This window comes from Sorex fumeus, unplaced genomic scaffold, assembly GCF_029834395.1.
Source record: "Sorex fumeus unplaced genomic scaffold, SorFum_2.1 ptg000051l, whole genome shotgun sequence".
NCBI lineage: Eukaryota > Metazoa > Chordata > Mammalia > Eulipotyphla > Soricidae > Sorex > Sorex fumeus.
Window position 1 is genome coordinate 13,904,270 of NW_026606108.1, and position 16,907 is coordinate 13,921,176.

The following is a 16,907-nucleotide window of genomic DNA, read 5'->3' on the forward strand; positions in this document are numbered from 1 at the left end:
GGGTAGATACCTGTCTCTTGCTTTATATAGACATCTCTCTTCAAATCTCTCTTCAGATTTTACTGATTAGTAAATTAGTTTACTAATGAGTGATAAATACTCTAAGGAGTGGCTTTAACGTAAAAATGAAAGCCCGGATGAAAAAATAATTTATTCCACATAGAGGGTGGAGAAAAGATGTGAAAGAAAGTGATGTGAGTTGGGCTTGGATCTAGGTCCTAAAAGTTAGCTAGGAGAGAGTTCAATGGGAAACTGAGGAAGGAAAAGGGAAGCCAGGTAAGGAACTACAACGTCTGAAGTGAAGGGTTTGCAGAGTAATTTAGTGCTGAATGAATCCTACTTTTAATCCTACTGGTTTACCAGTTCTTCCTGTTAACCCTCCTTAAGGAAAGATTAGATGCCTTTTATGTGTGTGCATGTACGCAAGCTTTCTCTTATCTACACTTTATGAAATATGTTTCTAATATAAAATCTTTAACCTGAGATCTAAAAAATCCACTAGGAGTACTTAGTTCAAGGTTACAGCGTTCTTCCATGTGAAATACTTCATTTATTGAGTTTAAATTAATAATAATAATATTTCTATTATTTTGTGATAAATAAGCTAAAATGGGAGAGGCTAGAGAAGAACAAAGAGATATGAAAGTTCATAACAAAGAGATTTAGGGGCTGGAGCAATAGCACAGTGGGTATGGTGTTTGCCTTGCATGCGGTTGACCCAGGTTCGATTCGCAGCATCCCATATGGTCCCCTGAGCACCGCCAGGAGTAATTACTGAGTGCAGAGCCGAGAGTAAGCCCTGTGCATTGCCAGGTGGGACCCCAAAAAAGCAAATAAAAAAGAAAGTTCAGGGATTTACAATCCTCTTGATTGTAATGGTAGCATCACTACCATGCTTCTTTTTCAGATTTCAGAAAACAGAATATTTACTTCTGTCCGTACAATTAACTCATAGCCATGCCCACATTCCTTTGTGTATAAAAACTTGAGCCCCAAGCTTGGACTGGCTAAAATAATGATCTCTATTTTATTTTAAATTAATGTTTCTGGTTCATGGATGTACAGCAAGGCACTTTTTCCCAGCCTTAAAATTGGTTTAAGAGGTGATAACATGTCTCTGCAGGTCACCTAAAGTAAATTTTTCCATTTATTTTAAGCACTGATTGTGTCTGACGCAAGTATCATCTTTGGCAAATAAGTGGGGATAGGGCTTGGAACAAATCAACAAGGCTTTGGTAGAGCAGACATTTCTAGATATTAATTATGGAGAAGAGTGGAAGCACTTAGCTTCATACATAAGAACTCCAGGTATTTTATATTACGTTGTATTTCAAGTCATTACAGAGAGCCAACAGCCTTATTGAAAGTTCTGAGATTAATGATGACTTTATTCAGCTTTAGCTTAGGGCAGAACAAGCTACAAAGCAATGACTCCTGGGAGTACTCATGCTGTCAGCAAGAGTTCTGCTTCCCCGGAAGCGTAACCATGAATTGCTTTAGTCTTTCCAGGGATCAAAGAGCTGTTACTGACCCATCCTTTTATCATAAAGCAACAATCAATGCTTCTTTTATCATTATACTCTAAACTGTATTTCAGTGAACAGTTAGTTCCTAGACAAACAATAACTAGGATAATGGTACTAATATAATCTGCTAATCATTTGCTATATTTTAACCCATTTATTCCTTGCCAGAGTTCAGGAAGGTAAATAAATATATATTCCTTTCTCCACTTCCCAGTAAAGGAACAGAGGGTTAGAGAGTTTTGATAAGAATATGTAACTAGATAGCTTGATTCAGAGTCAGATTTCTGATTTTAAATACCATGCTCTTAACCACTATGTTCTACTCCTCCTTTTCTTTCTTTTTTTTTTTTTTTTGCTTTTTTTTTTTGCTTTTGGGTCACACCCGGTGATGCACAGGGGTTACTTTTGGCGGTGCTCAGGGGACCATATGGGATGCTGGGAATTGAACCCTGGTCAGCCGCATGCTAGGCAAACGCCCTACCTGCTGTGCTATCTCTCCAGCCCCTACTCCTCTATTTTGTAAGAACCAAGCTCTCAGTGTCTGTACCTACAGCCAGAGCTGAAGCCTACCCTTTTTCCAACAAAATGTTTTTTAGAGGTCTGAAGATTGACTGATGTGTTTGAATTGTAGCTCTGCCACTTCAGAACTGTGTAATCTTTTAAAGCTAATGTGGTTCTCTTATCTTCAGTTTTCTTATATGAAAATATTAAGAATAGGGACGGGAAGATACTTAGTGGTCAGGACACATGTATTGTGTGCACAGGTATACAAGGTCAAACTGTGGCTCACAAGAACCCCTAGATACAGTCCTAGAGGCGTCCAACCTTCCCATCCTCAAAGACCCCCAGGCCCCCCTGAGCACCTCTGGAGACACCCTCAGGGCCCCCAGTGACAGCAGACCATGCAGAACTGATTGCATAGCAAGATCTGCATAGCAATAAATATGAACTGCCTGGCCGTGTTGGCTGATATCACTGGGAATAATCCCTGGATGTACAGAACTCTTCTTAGGTGCACCTCTCCTCCCCTAAAAAAATAATAAATATCTGAAAGTGTTCTTTCGGATAGATTAACACAGTCCTGAAGGTGCCTAAGCACTGTCCTCACAGAGTGAGGGCCCCAGGATGTGACTCAGTGACGGAATACCTGTCTTGCGGGTGTAAGGCTGTAAATTGCATTCCTGATTCTGGCCCATATCCCCAAGTGCTGTCCACAGTTGCTGGTGTGATTCCCTTACATCACAGCCAGTACTCCTCCCGGCACACAAAGGCAAAGTGTGTGAGCACAAGTGTGTTCCCCAATAGTGCAGTGAGAAAGGAAAGGGAAAAGCTTCCTGCTTCCTCACCCTGTTCTCAGCTGCTCCTGATTTTCACCGACACAATCAACGCTGATGTCTAGGATGTTTTCAATGTACAGTTGTTTTTCTCCTGTAATAGACTAGGACCCCAGAGGATAGAAACAATGCCTATAACTGGTAAACTTCTACAAATAAACAAATAAATAGGAATGGTGCTTAGGAAATGTGATTTCTTGACCAAATATATAACCCAATTCCTGTGTTTTACATGGTAAGAGCCAGCACAAACTGTAAGGATTTTCAGATACTTTCACTTTTTTGCACAGACTTATGTTGCTGTAAATGTCAGTAACATAGTACTGTGCTCCCATTGTTCATCAATTTGCTCAAGCAGGCACCAGTAACATTTTTCCATTGTGAGATTTGTTATTACTGTCTTTGGCATATCGAATACATCACAGGGAGCTTGCCAAGCTCTGCCGTGGGTGTGGGATACACTCAGTAGCTTGCCCAGCTCTCCGAGAGGGACGGAGGAAACGAACCTGGGTCTGCCATGTGCAAGGCAAACGCCCTACCCCCTGTGCTATTGCTCTAGCCCCAATTGTCAATAACATACATCCAATAAACATTCATGGAATTTATTTCAAATCTGCTGACAGAAAAATGATATCCTCTTAGACATCTCTCTAAGAGGATATTTATTCTATTTATTTATTTACTAATTAATATATTTATAATTTACGGGGCTGGAGTGGTAGCACAGCAGGTAGGGCGTTTGCCTTGCATGTGGTTGACCCGGGTTCGATTCCTCTGTCCCTCTCAGAGAGCTTGGCAAGCTACTGAGAGTATCCTGCCCCGCCGCAGAGCCTGAGGAGCTCCTCGTTATGTATTTGATATGCCCAAATCAGTAACAACAAGTCTCACAAATGAGACGTTACTGGTGCCCACTCATGCAAATCAATGAACAATAGGAGGATAGTGGTACAGTGTGATTAATGGTTTATATATTTATTAAAGTACTGATATGTTTGTTAATAAAAATTTATTTGATTGGAGGTCCATACCTGGCTCTGCACTCAATGATCACTCCTGGTAAGCTTAGGGGCCCATTTTTTTTTTTCCCTTTATTTTATTTTATTTTTTTTAAAGTTGTAGATTTACAATTTTTTGTGCTTTAGTTTCAATTATACAATGATCAGATACCCATCCCTCCACCAGTGCCCATTTTCCACCACCATGGATAATATCCCTCCCACCCCCATCCCCCCATCCCCCCTGTCTCTGTGGCAGGGCAATCCCCTGTGTTCTCTCTCTCCTTTTGAGGGGCCCATTTTGGTGCTGAGAATCAAACCTGGTTGGCCACAGGCAAAGCGGGTGCCCTATCCTCTGTACTATCTCTCCATCCCACTCTTTTTTGGCTTATATTTCAGTAAATTGGCAGTATTTGCAAAACAAGCATGAAGAACAATCTCAGCATCTGAGTCAGCATAGAAGAAAATAGAGTTCCTTGCCTGCAGGAGAGAGTCCGAGAGTCTGATCCTCCCAGCTCCCTGACCTATCCCTGTTCCCTTGCTTTAGGGACACGCTGCAAAGGCCATGGCCCCTTTGCTCAGAGGGAAGATGGCAGAAAGCCCACAAGCGCAGCATGAACCTCATGGATGAGTATCAGGGGTCTGCCGAGAACAGCAGCTGCTGGAACATATGGGTGACCAGTAGGAGTTCTTCAAAGTTCTGGCCTGAAGCAATTCCATCTATAAAACTCAGTTGTCTGAAAAGTTTTATGGGAAACTTTCCCTAGTATCTTGTCATATTTTCCTATTAACTTTAATGATTTAGAATTTACATTCTTTTTACCACTTTGTTCTAATATAATCCTAAGGATTTTCAAGTCAAGGCACATCTTTTATTTTCCTCTCCTCTTGATGCTGTTCTAATTAGATTTTTTACAATTTCTTGTGTTGGCATGTTCCATAGGCTTCTGCTTGGTCTCACCACCTCCATTTTAACCACATTCTGCCACCAGAATAACCCTGCAAAAACCCCTGTTCTTACAGTATCTACCTGCCAACCACATCAACAGCTTTCCAACCACTTGTTGACAGAAAGGATCCAAAACTCTAAGTATACCAGGTCTGTCACGGTCATCTCCAAACAACTTTTCCAGAATTAATGTTGGTCAAACACATCCAAATTCTAATTAAAAAAGCCAGTCATTCCCCCACACTGCAAAAAGAAAAAAAACAAAACTAGCCATTGTGCTTTTTCTCTGCTGTATCCTAATGCTGGATCTTTCTTTTACCATGGATATTTCATCAGTTTTTTCATCTCTTAACTTCCAATTTATTCCTCAAGTACCAGGTTGATGACTACCTTCTTCTCTGCCTTATCGATGCTTTTGGAAGAAGATACCCTTCTCTGTATCTGAAAAAATTAGTGTTTATTTTTGTTTGGGGCCTCGCCACTGGTAATTGAAGGCCCTCTAAAACTCCCTGCAATACTCGAGCCTACAGTATGGGCTGTGTTGGGCAGAGTGCAGGAAGGAAGGGAAGAGGTACAAGGGATTTAACTCTGGACTTTGCCCTTGCAAGGCATACACTTTATCTCCCCACCCCATGTTTATTTTAAAATGGTATTTACTATGTAGCTGTTAGAAAAGATGAAGTCATGAAATTTACATACAAGTGGTACTACATGGAAAGTATTAGGAGTGGCTGATACCAGTACCAGGAATTTTGCTCCATGACTTGGTTGCCACCCACACGTGCTAGGGGAAAAGGGAGCTCAGATAGAGAAGGGAGCACCAAATAAAGGGTGTTGGGAGGATCCTCCCAGGATGGGAGAAGCGTGCTGAAAGTAGAGTATAGACCAAACATGATTGCCACTCACTGCCTCTCTTGCAAACCACAGAACACAAAAGGAGAGAAAGAGAACAAAAGGGAATACCCTGCCACAGAGGCAGGGAGTCTGGGGGGGTGGGAGGGATGCGGGGACTTGTGGTGGTGGAGGATGGGTGCTGGTGGAGGGATGGGTACTTGATCATTGTATAACTGAAACCCAAGCACAAAAATTTCTAAGTCTATAACTGTACCTCATGGTGTTTCACTAATAAAATAAATAAATAATAAATAACGAAAAAAAAACCAAAATAAAGGGAAAGGTGGAAACAACTGAGTAAAAATAAACAAATAAATAAATAATAAAATGGTATTTATCTGTAAACTGACAGTGAAAGTAGAGGGATGGACAGAAGGGTTGGTGGATAGGTAAGCAGATGGGTTGATGAGTAGATGGATGGAAGGTTGGATAAATAAAAGAATTTTGTTTTGTTGGCCTTGAAATTCAGATTTCTTTTTAAATCTCAACATACTGTACCTAATAGGGCATACAGAAGGACCTCTCACAATATTGATTAACCCAGTGGTACCAGCAGTACAGTTATTGTTAACACTCATTTTCACTGCTTACCCTTTGCAGAGGGCTGGAGTGATAGCACAGAGGATAGGGTTTTTGCCTTGCATGCGGCCGACCCGGGTTCGATTCCTTCATCCCTCTCGGAGAGCCTGGCAAGCTACCGAGAGTATTCCGCCTATACAGCAGAGCCTGGCAAGCTCCCCGTGGCATATTCGATATGCAAAAACCAGTAACAACAAGTCTCCCAATGGTGCCTGCTCGAGCGAATCGATGAATAACCGGAGGACAGTGCTACAGTGCTACCTTTTGTAGAATTCTAGATTTTGGCATGTATCATATTTTCCTGCAGTTGGAGCTCTCTAGAAGGTGATCATGAGGTCATCAACTGAGAGACTTCTTTTCACAAATACTAACTGAGTATGTCCCAGGCCTCATGACAAAATTAGAACAACACATTTCTACATTCACAACCTTTTACAGATTTATGGAGATAACAGCACTTGAATAATAAGGGCATGTAATCACCTGTGGGGTCCTCCAAAGGAGGAAGTGAGACCTAAAGGCATCATAAAAATGGTCAGACTAAACTGAATGTGTGTCAGGGTGTGAGGATGAAATAGCACGAGGAGGATCATGTGCGGAGCTGGGCAGAGGAGAGAGGACGATGAACTGAATAGGAAAAGTCCTAAAGGGAAGAGAGAATGAATCATAATAGTCAAAGATATTCCTTATGGCCATAGTATCAGTGAGTGCAATGGAGGTGAGGAGGCCAGGAGAGTGGGAAGACTTGGGTGGATAGAGTACTAGGGTAAAGGGTCTTGGAATGATTTTAAGTGGCACCTTGGTGTGACTTGATCAAATCCTTTGGTATAATTCCCAGTCATATGGCATGTGGGCAGGTCACCCTGGAGACCAGAAGCCTCAGGAAGATGGTGTCACAGGCAGCTCAGACTGACTGACTGGCTGGCACACGGCCCAGATGACTTTACCATAATAGTAACTGCTTTCTCCCTTGTCAGGGCTTCCAAGGCAGCAGCTGAGGAGACCTTGTCAAAGAGCACCACGCAGTAGATGCTGAAACACCGCACTCCGGGTTAAGAAGCAGTAACATGGCAGCCCCTGTTTGAAAGGAAGTAAGAACCAACAGACTCCATTTCGAAAGGAACAATGTCCAAGAAAGGGCGAAATAAGGGCGAGAAGCCCGAGGCGCTCGTTGTTGCCCTCCAAGCTGCCAATGAAGACCTCAGGACAAAGCTCACAGACATCCAGATAGAGCTCCACCAAGAGAAGTCCAAGGTGAGTGGAGACCACCTGGGGCTGAGCCTGGTTCAGGGGGATCCGTCTCCCATTGGGTGAGACTCCACAAACCCTGTCCATCAGGAGATCCTTTAATATGTGCCAGGAGGAAATTAAAACAAGGGATCCACAGGTGAGGGTAGTTTGCTCATGAGCGTGATCATTTGTTCATCAGAAAGCCAGATATAAAAATTGAGACAACAGGGGCTGGAGCGATAGCACAGCAGGTAGGACATTTGCCTTGCATGCGACTGACCCGGGTTCGATTCCCAGCATCCCATATGGTTCCCCGACCACCACCAGGAGTGATTCCTGAGTGAAGAGCCAGGAGTAACCCCTGAGCATCACCGGGTATGACCTAAAAAGCAAAAATAAGTAAATAAATTAAAAAATTGAAACAGCCCCCACCACCACTGCCTCCCAGCCTCCCAGCAACAGTAATTTTCTGACATTATGCAAGTTCTTCCTTCGCCCTCTAGCTGATTCCCCCTTCAGTCAGCTGAAATATATCACACCCCTGTCTGTGCAACACTCAAAACCTTCTCTGGCTCCTTACCTTGCAGGGTCCATGGATGCTCATTCCACTCCAGGGCATTCCTTTCAGCTTTCTCTCTGAGTAATCATCACAACTTTCAAATGTGATCAAGCTGCCCCAGCCTCTTTGCTAGGGAGAGAGATGAGCACATTAAGGACCTTGCCCTGGTTTTTCCCAGTCATCTCCCTGCCCCTTTCTCTCTTCTTTCAACTCTCAAGTCACTCTCTAAAACAGAGCACTACCCATGTCTACATACTCCCCGCGGCCTGAGTCTTCATCATAGCAAGTGATTTTTTTTCCTTATTTAGTATTTATCTCTTCCACCCCACCCCCAAGATATATTATCTATGAATGTAGACACTCCAAGACACTCCACGTTCTTCTCTATCCCTGGAGCCTAAGTAAATGTTTAGAACTTTAAAAGCTCAACATCTACCCATAAGCATAAGAAGAGTGAACGAGAGGTCATCTTTTCCTTATACCTTGGTTACTTCTTCACATACAACAACCCTGTAGAGCTGTAATGAGGTTTAACTTAGACAAATACATAAGTGAGAATTAAATGAGATGAATTCTTTCCAGATTTCTGGCACACAATAAAATCTTAAAAATTACTCGTAATAGTATTTGTCCATTGTGTTCTCCATTAGAATCAACCTATAACTAGACTTTCTTGGATCTTTCTTAAATGCACATACAGTTTTCACACCAGAACAGTGTGACTCTCGAACTACTAAAGGATGACATGATCATACTTTGAAATAGCTGTCATAAGATAGTTCACCATGAACAAACCACAGACCATCATGTCAGCATATTATTGTTAATCACTTAAACACTTAACTTCCCGTTAGTCGTCGATTTGCTTGAGCGGGCACCAGTACCATCTCCATTTGTCCCTGTCGCGTGCTAGTGTAGCCCAATGGCATCTGTTCGCTCTGGGAACATGAAGAGCCTCAAACCGATCATTCATGATCTTGACGAAGAAGTCTGACCATCTGGTAGGTGGGCGGCCACGCGGTCTTTTGACATCCTGTGGAATCCAGTTGGTAACAGCTCTAGTCCAGCGGTCGTCTTTAAATCTCATTACGTGACCAGCCCATCTGATTTTTCACACCTTGGCAAATGAGACAGTGTCCCTGATTCTTGATCATTGACGGAGGTCGGGACTCCGGATTCTTTCTCTCATTTGAGTGAAACGTGATATTGCCCTACGCAAACATATTATTGTTATATATAAATAATTCTTTGTATGATAAGAAATTGGCCTTGATCAAGCTGTAGATTTATAAAACAACAACAGATACTATAATTCTATTTTATCTGCTTTTACTTCCTTGGCATTAATTTTCTATTTTAATTCAGGGGCTGAGTGATAGTATAGTAGATAGAGCATATGCCTAGCCCTGTACCTAATCCAAGTTCCATTCTTGCACCACATTATCTGCCAACCACCTGGGGGCCCTGCCATGGTGGTTTGAATTATCTTGAAGATAACCAACACATCCTCAGGCCCTTGCATTGAGCTCCAGGCTTGGTTGACTCAGAATAATCAGTGGGCCCAAGCCTCCCGATCAGTGTCTGGGAATATCTCCTCACACCCCACACCCCCTGCTCAAAAAAAAAATGCTTAGATAGAACTGCTGAAACCCCTCACCTCCAGTCTCAGGTAAGCCTAACCTTGGGTAAAAAGAAGGCAAAATAAAGGATGAAAAGGATAATTTTTCATTTTTATGAAGCTAGAAATAACACAGTGTGGTTTAAAACAAGAACAACAGCAACAACTACAACAAAATTCCACAAAACCCATATTTTAACATCAGAAAACCAGGATATTGTCTTTATTTTTCCTTGGTGACAAATATAAGTGTCCATGTCTTGATATGTAATTTAAATGATTACATCTGTTTCTCTGTGAGTTTTTCCAAGCATGCCCATCATTTAGAATATTACCTGGGGAGGCCTTAATTAAAAAATTGAGATACCTGGACTGCAGTTTAAAAATTCTGATCAAGTAGGGGGGGTAAGGCTCAGGGTCCTGGCAGTTGGAACAAGTAGTTAGGACCCGAGGCACAAGTAAGTGTCACACAGTTCCCGTGAGATTCCTGCTAGGTCTGAGAGGCTGGGACTATTTCATTGGTTTTAACTTTCCCCTGGGCTATGTAACCTTTCAAGCAAGGCAGAATCCTTTAATTATAATAACTACTTGATGACTAACAACATTCTAGGAAAAAGTCAGTCGATCTGGAGACTGCTAACCATGACCTGGCATTAATTTATAGAAAATATACTCAGGAGAATTGAGTCACACTGCAGCCTCACCCTTGCCACTTCTCCATGCGTTTCAACCTTTTTTTTTAAATTAAATTTATTTATTTATTTTGAATACCCATCCCTCCACCAGTAACCATTTCCCACCACCACGGATCCCAGTAACCCTCCCCCCCCACCACCATTCCATCCCCATCCCACCCTGCCTCTGTGGCAGGGCATTCCCTTTTGTTCTCTCTTTCCTATTCGGTGTTGTGGTTTGTAAAAGAGTTAAGCATGATTTTCAGGGAGAAACATTGGAGAATTTACTTTTCATTGACCACTTTATATATAAGAAGATGTCACACGGCAGCATAAGCGGCCACACGGTTTGGAGTAAGAGTCCTGGTTCCATAAGTGAGCTATGCTTGTAGAGGCTCATGGTCACCGGAGTTCCCTCTGGAGGAGGCGGGATGTGGCACCTACCCCATCTGGGACTTCCCGGTGATCTTGGCTCTCTTCGGGACTGGGAGCTTTCTCGGTAGCTGTGGAGGCCCCTCCGCGGCCTTTCTTCTCTGTGGCTGTGTGCTGTAAAGATGGCCTATTTCAACCTTTTTTTAAGGGGTGTATCTTCAGCACTAATCCAGAACCCATCCCTAGCACTGAAATCTCAGCCTTCCCCTCCTTTCTCTGAGAAAAGATCAGAAGTAACCCCTGAAATTAGAATTTCCTTGGATTTCCTTCCCTGGCAGTGGAACACCCTCTCCCCGCCCAGCCCCTTCATGGTTGTTGAAGGCAATTCCAGCACAGGGACTAAGCAAAACCTCCTATCACCACCTCACCACCTATCAACAGCATTTCCAAAAGAGCAAAGGGGATTTAAAGAACAAATAAGTCATAAAGCAATTTTATAAAAATAAACATGATTGTGCACCCCAAGGCCCAAGCTTTGAGAGCAATGTTATGAACAATGCTAAGAAGAGAGTTCAAACCCTTGCTTTGGGACTGTAAGACTCTGATGATAAAGTGACAGCGAGTTGCTGGGAATGGACTCATTACATTGGATACCTTTGGCACAATGAGGCATTATTTGTTTTTCCAAAAAACAAATCGTACTCTGACATTTACAGAAAACAGCATGTATAGAGCAGTGCTGGTCCTTGGTGCTTTGGGCTGATAATATAAATAGCTCTGTTTTATTAAATGTTTACTATCTGTCAGGCACTGTAATAAGCACATTTCATCTTGATGTAATCCCAGTACTTTCCCTTGCATCTGAATGGCCCCTAGCAGGTTATGATATTCTTCTGTGGTTACCTTTGCTTGACTTGCAAGTGGGAAAATATTAACATCTACCTCTTAGGAATGTTGGTATTAATGTTTCAGCAGGTTAGCATGTGACAGTTTATTTAGATCACTTATCCTCACTGCCCTCTGCTATGGGATTATTAGGCTTTTTTTTTTTTTTAGTTTGGGAACCATACCTGTTGGTCCTCGGGGCTTATTCCTGGTTCTGTACTCAAAAATAACTCTGGGGGGCTGGAGCGATAGCACAGTGGATAGGGCGTTTGCCTTGCATGCGGCCAACCTGGGTTTGATTCCCAGCATCCCATATGATCCCCCAAGCACCACCAGGAGTAATTTCTGAGTGCATGAGCCAGGAGTAACCCCTGTGCATCGCTGGTGTGACCCCAAAAGCAAATAAAAAATAAATAAAAATAAAATTACAAAAAAAAGAATAACTCTGCACAGGCTCAAGGTAACCATCAAGGTGCCAGTCATCATATCCAGGTCGGCAGTGTGTAAGGCAAGTGCCCTACCTGCTATACTTATCTCCCTAGCCCCATGCAAGGGCTTTGATCATTTTACACATGAGAAGACAGGTCGGAGCCACATGATAACAGGGAAGGCTGGTTCTTCAATTCATCTTTTCCTCTCTTCAAAGTCAAAGCATTTTTTTTATCCTTGAATTTCTAAAAATCAATGTTCAGAAAAAAAAATCGTGGTTATATAAAACATGACCTCACTTCATGTAGTGATGACCTTTTATTGTAATGAGAACTTTGAAGATTCTGTCTCTTCAGATATTCAATGCCAAATTGTTAACCGTAGTTACCCCGCTATCTGTAACAGACCCAGGAGTTTATACCTTTTGACCACCTTTACCCATTTTCCCATACTCCTCACCTTCCCCCTCTACTTGTCAAGCACAAGTCTGTTCTCTGTGAGTTCAGTTTTCATTTAGATTCCACTTGGGTGAGATTCTATAATCTCATGAAGAAGATGAGAACAACTTCATCTTCTCCCTTTCTAATGCATGGAAATGGAACAAAATATTAGACTACAGTCACCATCTAGTGAGTAGAAATGATTTCAAAGATTTGCCAAATGCTGCTGTGAATGAACCTATGGAGAATTAGGTCATTCTCACTGGGTTTGGAGTTTAAGAGAAGAAAGGATGGAAGCAGCGAGGCCTGTGCTAGAAAGGAAAGAACATGGGTGGTCTTCAGTACCATTTGACCTTGACATTTTTTGGCCTTCAGTCCACATCTCTAAAATGAGTGCATTATGGACCTGATTGAAGAGCTAATTTAGATCTTCCAAAATGGTAGGGGTTCCTCAGGAAAGGCTGAACTTTCATTTTTGGAAACCCAAACATGAAAACTTTATAACTGTATCTCACAGTGATTCAGTTAAAAAAAAAAAGAAGAAAATTACCTGACATATAACAAATGCTCAATCTCAGTAAATGTCCATGATCTCTTTTATTTTACTTCACTTCATTGTTTATTTATTTCATTCATTTGAGGGTCAGACCTGGCAGTTCATGGGTTAGTGCTCATGAGTCACTCAGGGGACCATGTGGTACAAGGGATCAAACCAGGTACTCCAGCGTGCAAAACATCCCTCTAGCCCTTTGTGCTATCTTTTTTTAAAAACTGTTACAATACCCCATATGGCATAAGTGATGTTATAGTATTTATTTAGGTGGCAAACTTTAGCTTGGAAGGAGAAAGACTTTTCACCAAGTTCTTATTTCTGGACTGACACTGAGCTAGGACCCTGGGGTGTTTTCCTCTTTTTCTTTTGTGGGCACCTGCACGGGTGTGTGTGTGTGTGTGTGTGTGTGTGTGTGTGTGTGTGTGTGTATGTGTGTGTGTGATTTTCCTCTTTCCCTTTTGTGGGCACCTGCACAGGGTGGTGGTGGTGGTGGTGTGTGTGTGTGTGTGTGTGTGTGTGTGTGTCTGTCTGTCTGTCTGTCTGTCTGTCTCTCTGTCTGTCTGTCTGTCTGTTGATCCACCCACCTGTCTCCAGGCTTCCTACTGTTGTTCAGGGGAAGCCTAATCCTATAGCCCACCCTAGGCACATAGCTTGAGAGAGGCAGGAAGACACAGGAGCAGAGGCAGGGCTTGAGATAGGGCCCACCCTGGGGGGTAGCTTCTGAGAAAAGGCAGCAATAGATCAGATACCACTGGCAGGAGAGCAAAGGAGAGTGCTCCCAGCAGGACTGCACCAAAGGCAGCACACAGTCATTGTTCTGATTTCTCTGAGAAAGAAGTGAATTCTTTGACCCAGTTGTTTGGGTTACAAAGGTTGCTTGGTGACAGTGAACGGAATTTGGAAATCTCAACATGTGAAATTCTACAGCCTGAGAGATAGTGCAGCAGGTAGGGCACTTGCCTTGCCCACAGCTAACACGGGTTTGATCCCTGGCCCCAACAGTGGTCCCCTGGGCACTAGTAGGAGTGATCCCTGAGCATGCCAGGAGTAAACCTGGAGCATAATTGGCTTCCAGCACTCTCGCTTTCCCCACAAAACGTGAAATTTCCCTTTATGGGTCATGCTGTGTATGAATTCCCATGGTGTTCTGATCCTGTAAGTCATGCTGTGGTGATCTTCTGCATTGGGCCACCGCTTAGAGGCTCATCATTTGGGCCTAAATTTGGATTATGGCATTTCTTGCTTTCTGAGCCATTTGTTTCTTACTTTCTGTGCCTTTTGTTGATACAAAAAGTGGCTAAAAGCAAACGAAGGAAAAGAATGTTGTTTGCTTTCCCCAAATTCTGTGAAAGGACCCTTGGAAGCTCTTCCCCATGTTGCTCCCCTATGTCTTCCCCCTGCCCCCCACCACCAGCCCTTTCCCTCACACAAGTGCTGTATGAAAGTTCCTGAGGGCCTGTTGCCAGCTGAGTTCCCTGGGTGGCTTATGTGGTATTGGGAGGAGAGAGGCAGCAGCCGCAGGAAGAAATCTCCCCATTTCTCTCTGGCATCCTCTATCACCCCCAGGAAGCTACCTGGGAGATTTAAGAGTGATAAAGTCTGCTCTGAGTCCCCGCGCGGCTCGGACCTCACATCTCACCAGCCCCACAAGGCAGCCATTGAGCTGCACCTGAAGTTGTTCTGCTCGGAAGGGAGAGAAGCCCAGCCACCTGATTTCTCAGGGAACCATGGACTTGGGCTAGAGCCATGAACTGATCTTTACAGGAAGGGAAAGTCGGTTTTAGACCGCACCCAGGTTTGATTTGGTTTGATTTTTTTACCTAAATCACTGTGAGATACTCAGAAAGCTGTTCTTGATTGCATTTTAGTCATGCAGTGTTCCAACACTGGTCCTTTCACCAGTGTGCAGTTCCCACCACCAATATCCCTCGTTTCCCTCCCACTAATGCTAACCACCCCCCAACACCCAGCCTGCCTCTACTCTATATCAGATACTTCTCTCTCTCTCTCTCTCTCTCTCTCTCTCTCTCTCTCTCTCTCTCTCTCTCTCTCTCTCTCTCCCCCCTTTTGGCCATTATGGTTTGCAATACAGGTACTGAGAAGTCATCATGAATATCCCTTTACCTACTTTCAGCACTCAGTTCTTGTCCAGAGTGATCATTTCCATATTATTGTTATGGTGGTCCCTTCTCTATCCTAACTGCCCTCCCTCCCACCATTTGTGGCAAACTCCCAACAGTGAACCAGCCCTACAGGCCCTTGTTTCTACTGTCCTTGGGTTTTCATCTCATACTCTGTTTTCTTCATATCCCACAAATGAGTGCAGTCTTCTATCTCTCCTTCTCCTGAATCACTTCACTCAGCATGACACTCCCGGTGGCCATCCATTTATAAGCAAATTTCATGACTTCATTTTTCCTTCACCTTCATTTTACCCTCAGAGAAAATCATTTCAGGAGGAGACTGATAGTGAAGTAAAGGGAGGTAAGGAGAGGCAAGTTAAGATACTTGCTCTCAAGAGAGAAATGGGCTTCTCCAGAGTAGACCGGGCTGAAAGTAAGTCAGCACCTCAGGTGGAGATGCGGGCCACCACCAGGTTGAAGAGGCATGCTTTAACCAACACATATCTCAAGAGAGGAGATGCAGGAAGCATATACACAGGCACCGTGGTGTCATTGGTTGGCATACACACTCTTCCTTTGTCCGAGTTCATGTAGATACACTTTCCCCAAGCTACCCTTCATGGGGTTTTCTACTTAGGTAAGTGTTCATTGCTAAGGTGTTATCAATAGGACGAGTTTGACACTTTTGAAGTTCTCTTCCATGGCCTGCTCATACCCCTTTGTTTCTGCAGAGGCTTTTCTCTAAGAGGATTCCAGTTTTGGGCCTGAGCAGGGGGCAGCTGAAGCCTTATCAGATCTCAGTTCCTGTCTTCCCAAAGTGGATCCTGACAATCACACCTTTAGTGGCTATAGAAATAGTGACCGAGTCACTTCTCAGTGTTCCCCACACAAGCTTGCCATCTTCTCACTCTCGACCATGTTCAGACTCTCTTTTTCTTTTACAAGGCTGTCCAGGTTTTAATCCTGGATGTCTAAGGTCACATTAAAGCTAACATCACCATCCTTATGTTAGCAGAATTTACACTGACATTTTTCTAAGGCCAAACTATATTTAGGACAGAAGAGAAAAGTACCGCAGGAGTCCTCAGTGGGAGCCAGGATTTTTCTTCCTTCTGTCATAGTGTTAGCTTTCCCCAGTCAAATGCTATTTTTTTTTTACATTTTTATTAGTGAAACACCGTGAGCAAAAGTTACACATTTACAAATTTTTGTTCTTGGGTTTTGATTATACAATAATCAAATGCCCATCCCTCCACCAATGCCCATTTTCCACCATCATGGTTTCCAGTATCCCTCCCAAACCCATCCCCCCATCCCACCCTGCCTCTGTGGCAGGGCATTCCCTTTTGTTCTCTCTCTCCTTTTGGGTGTTGTGGTCTGGAAAAAGGCATTGTGTGGCAATCATGTTCAGTCCATAGTCACAATTTTTTTAAATTTTTTTTTGTTTGTTTCTTTCTTTCTTTCTTTTTTTTTTTTACAGTTGTAGATTTACAATTTTTTGTGCTTGGGTTTCGATTATACAATGATCAGATACCCATCCCTCCACCAGTGCCCATTTTCCACCACCATGGATAATATCCCCCCACCCCCATCCCCTCATCCCCCGCTGCCTCTGTGGCAGGGCATTCCCCTGTGTTCTCTCTCTCCTTTTGGGTGTTGTGGTCTGCAAAAGAGGCATTGAGTGGCACACATGTTCAGTCCATAGTCTACTTTCGACATGCAATTGCTATTTTCTTAATGATCCTTT

General features: G+C 43.2%; 1 protein-coding gene across 2 annotated transcripts in view; it reads left to right on the forward strand.

Moving 5' to 3' along the window:
• JAKMIP2 (janus kinase and microtubule interacting protein 2) overlaps positions 1–16,907 on the forward strand; it is a 172,614-nt gene that overhangs the window by 94,225 nt on the left and 61,482 nt on the right. For both annotated transcript variants that reach the window (XM_056124416.1, XM_056124415.1), the window contains exon 2: positions 7,255–7,531. In XM_056124416.1, the coding sequence (XP_055980391.1) occupies positions 7,403–7,531 (129 nt within the window). In that variant the 5' untranslated portion in view covers positions 7,255–7,402. The remainder of the gene's footprint in view (positions 1–7,254; positions 7,532–16,907) is intronic.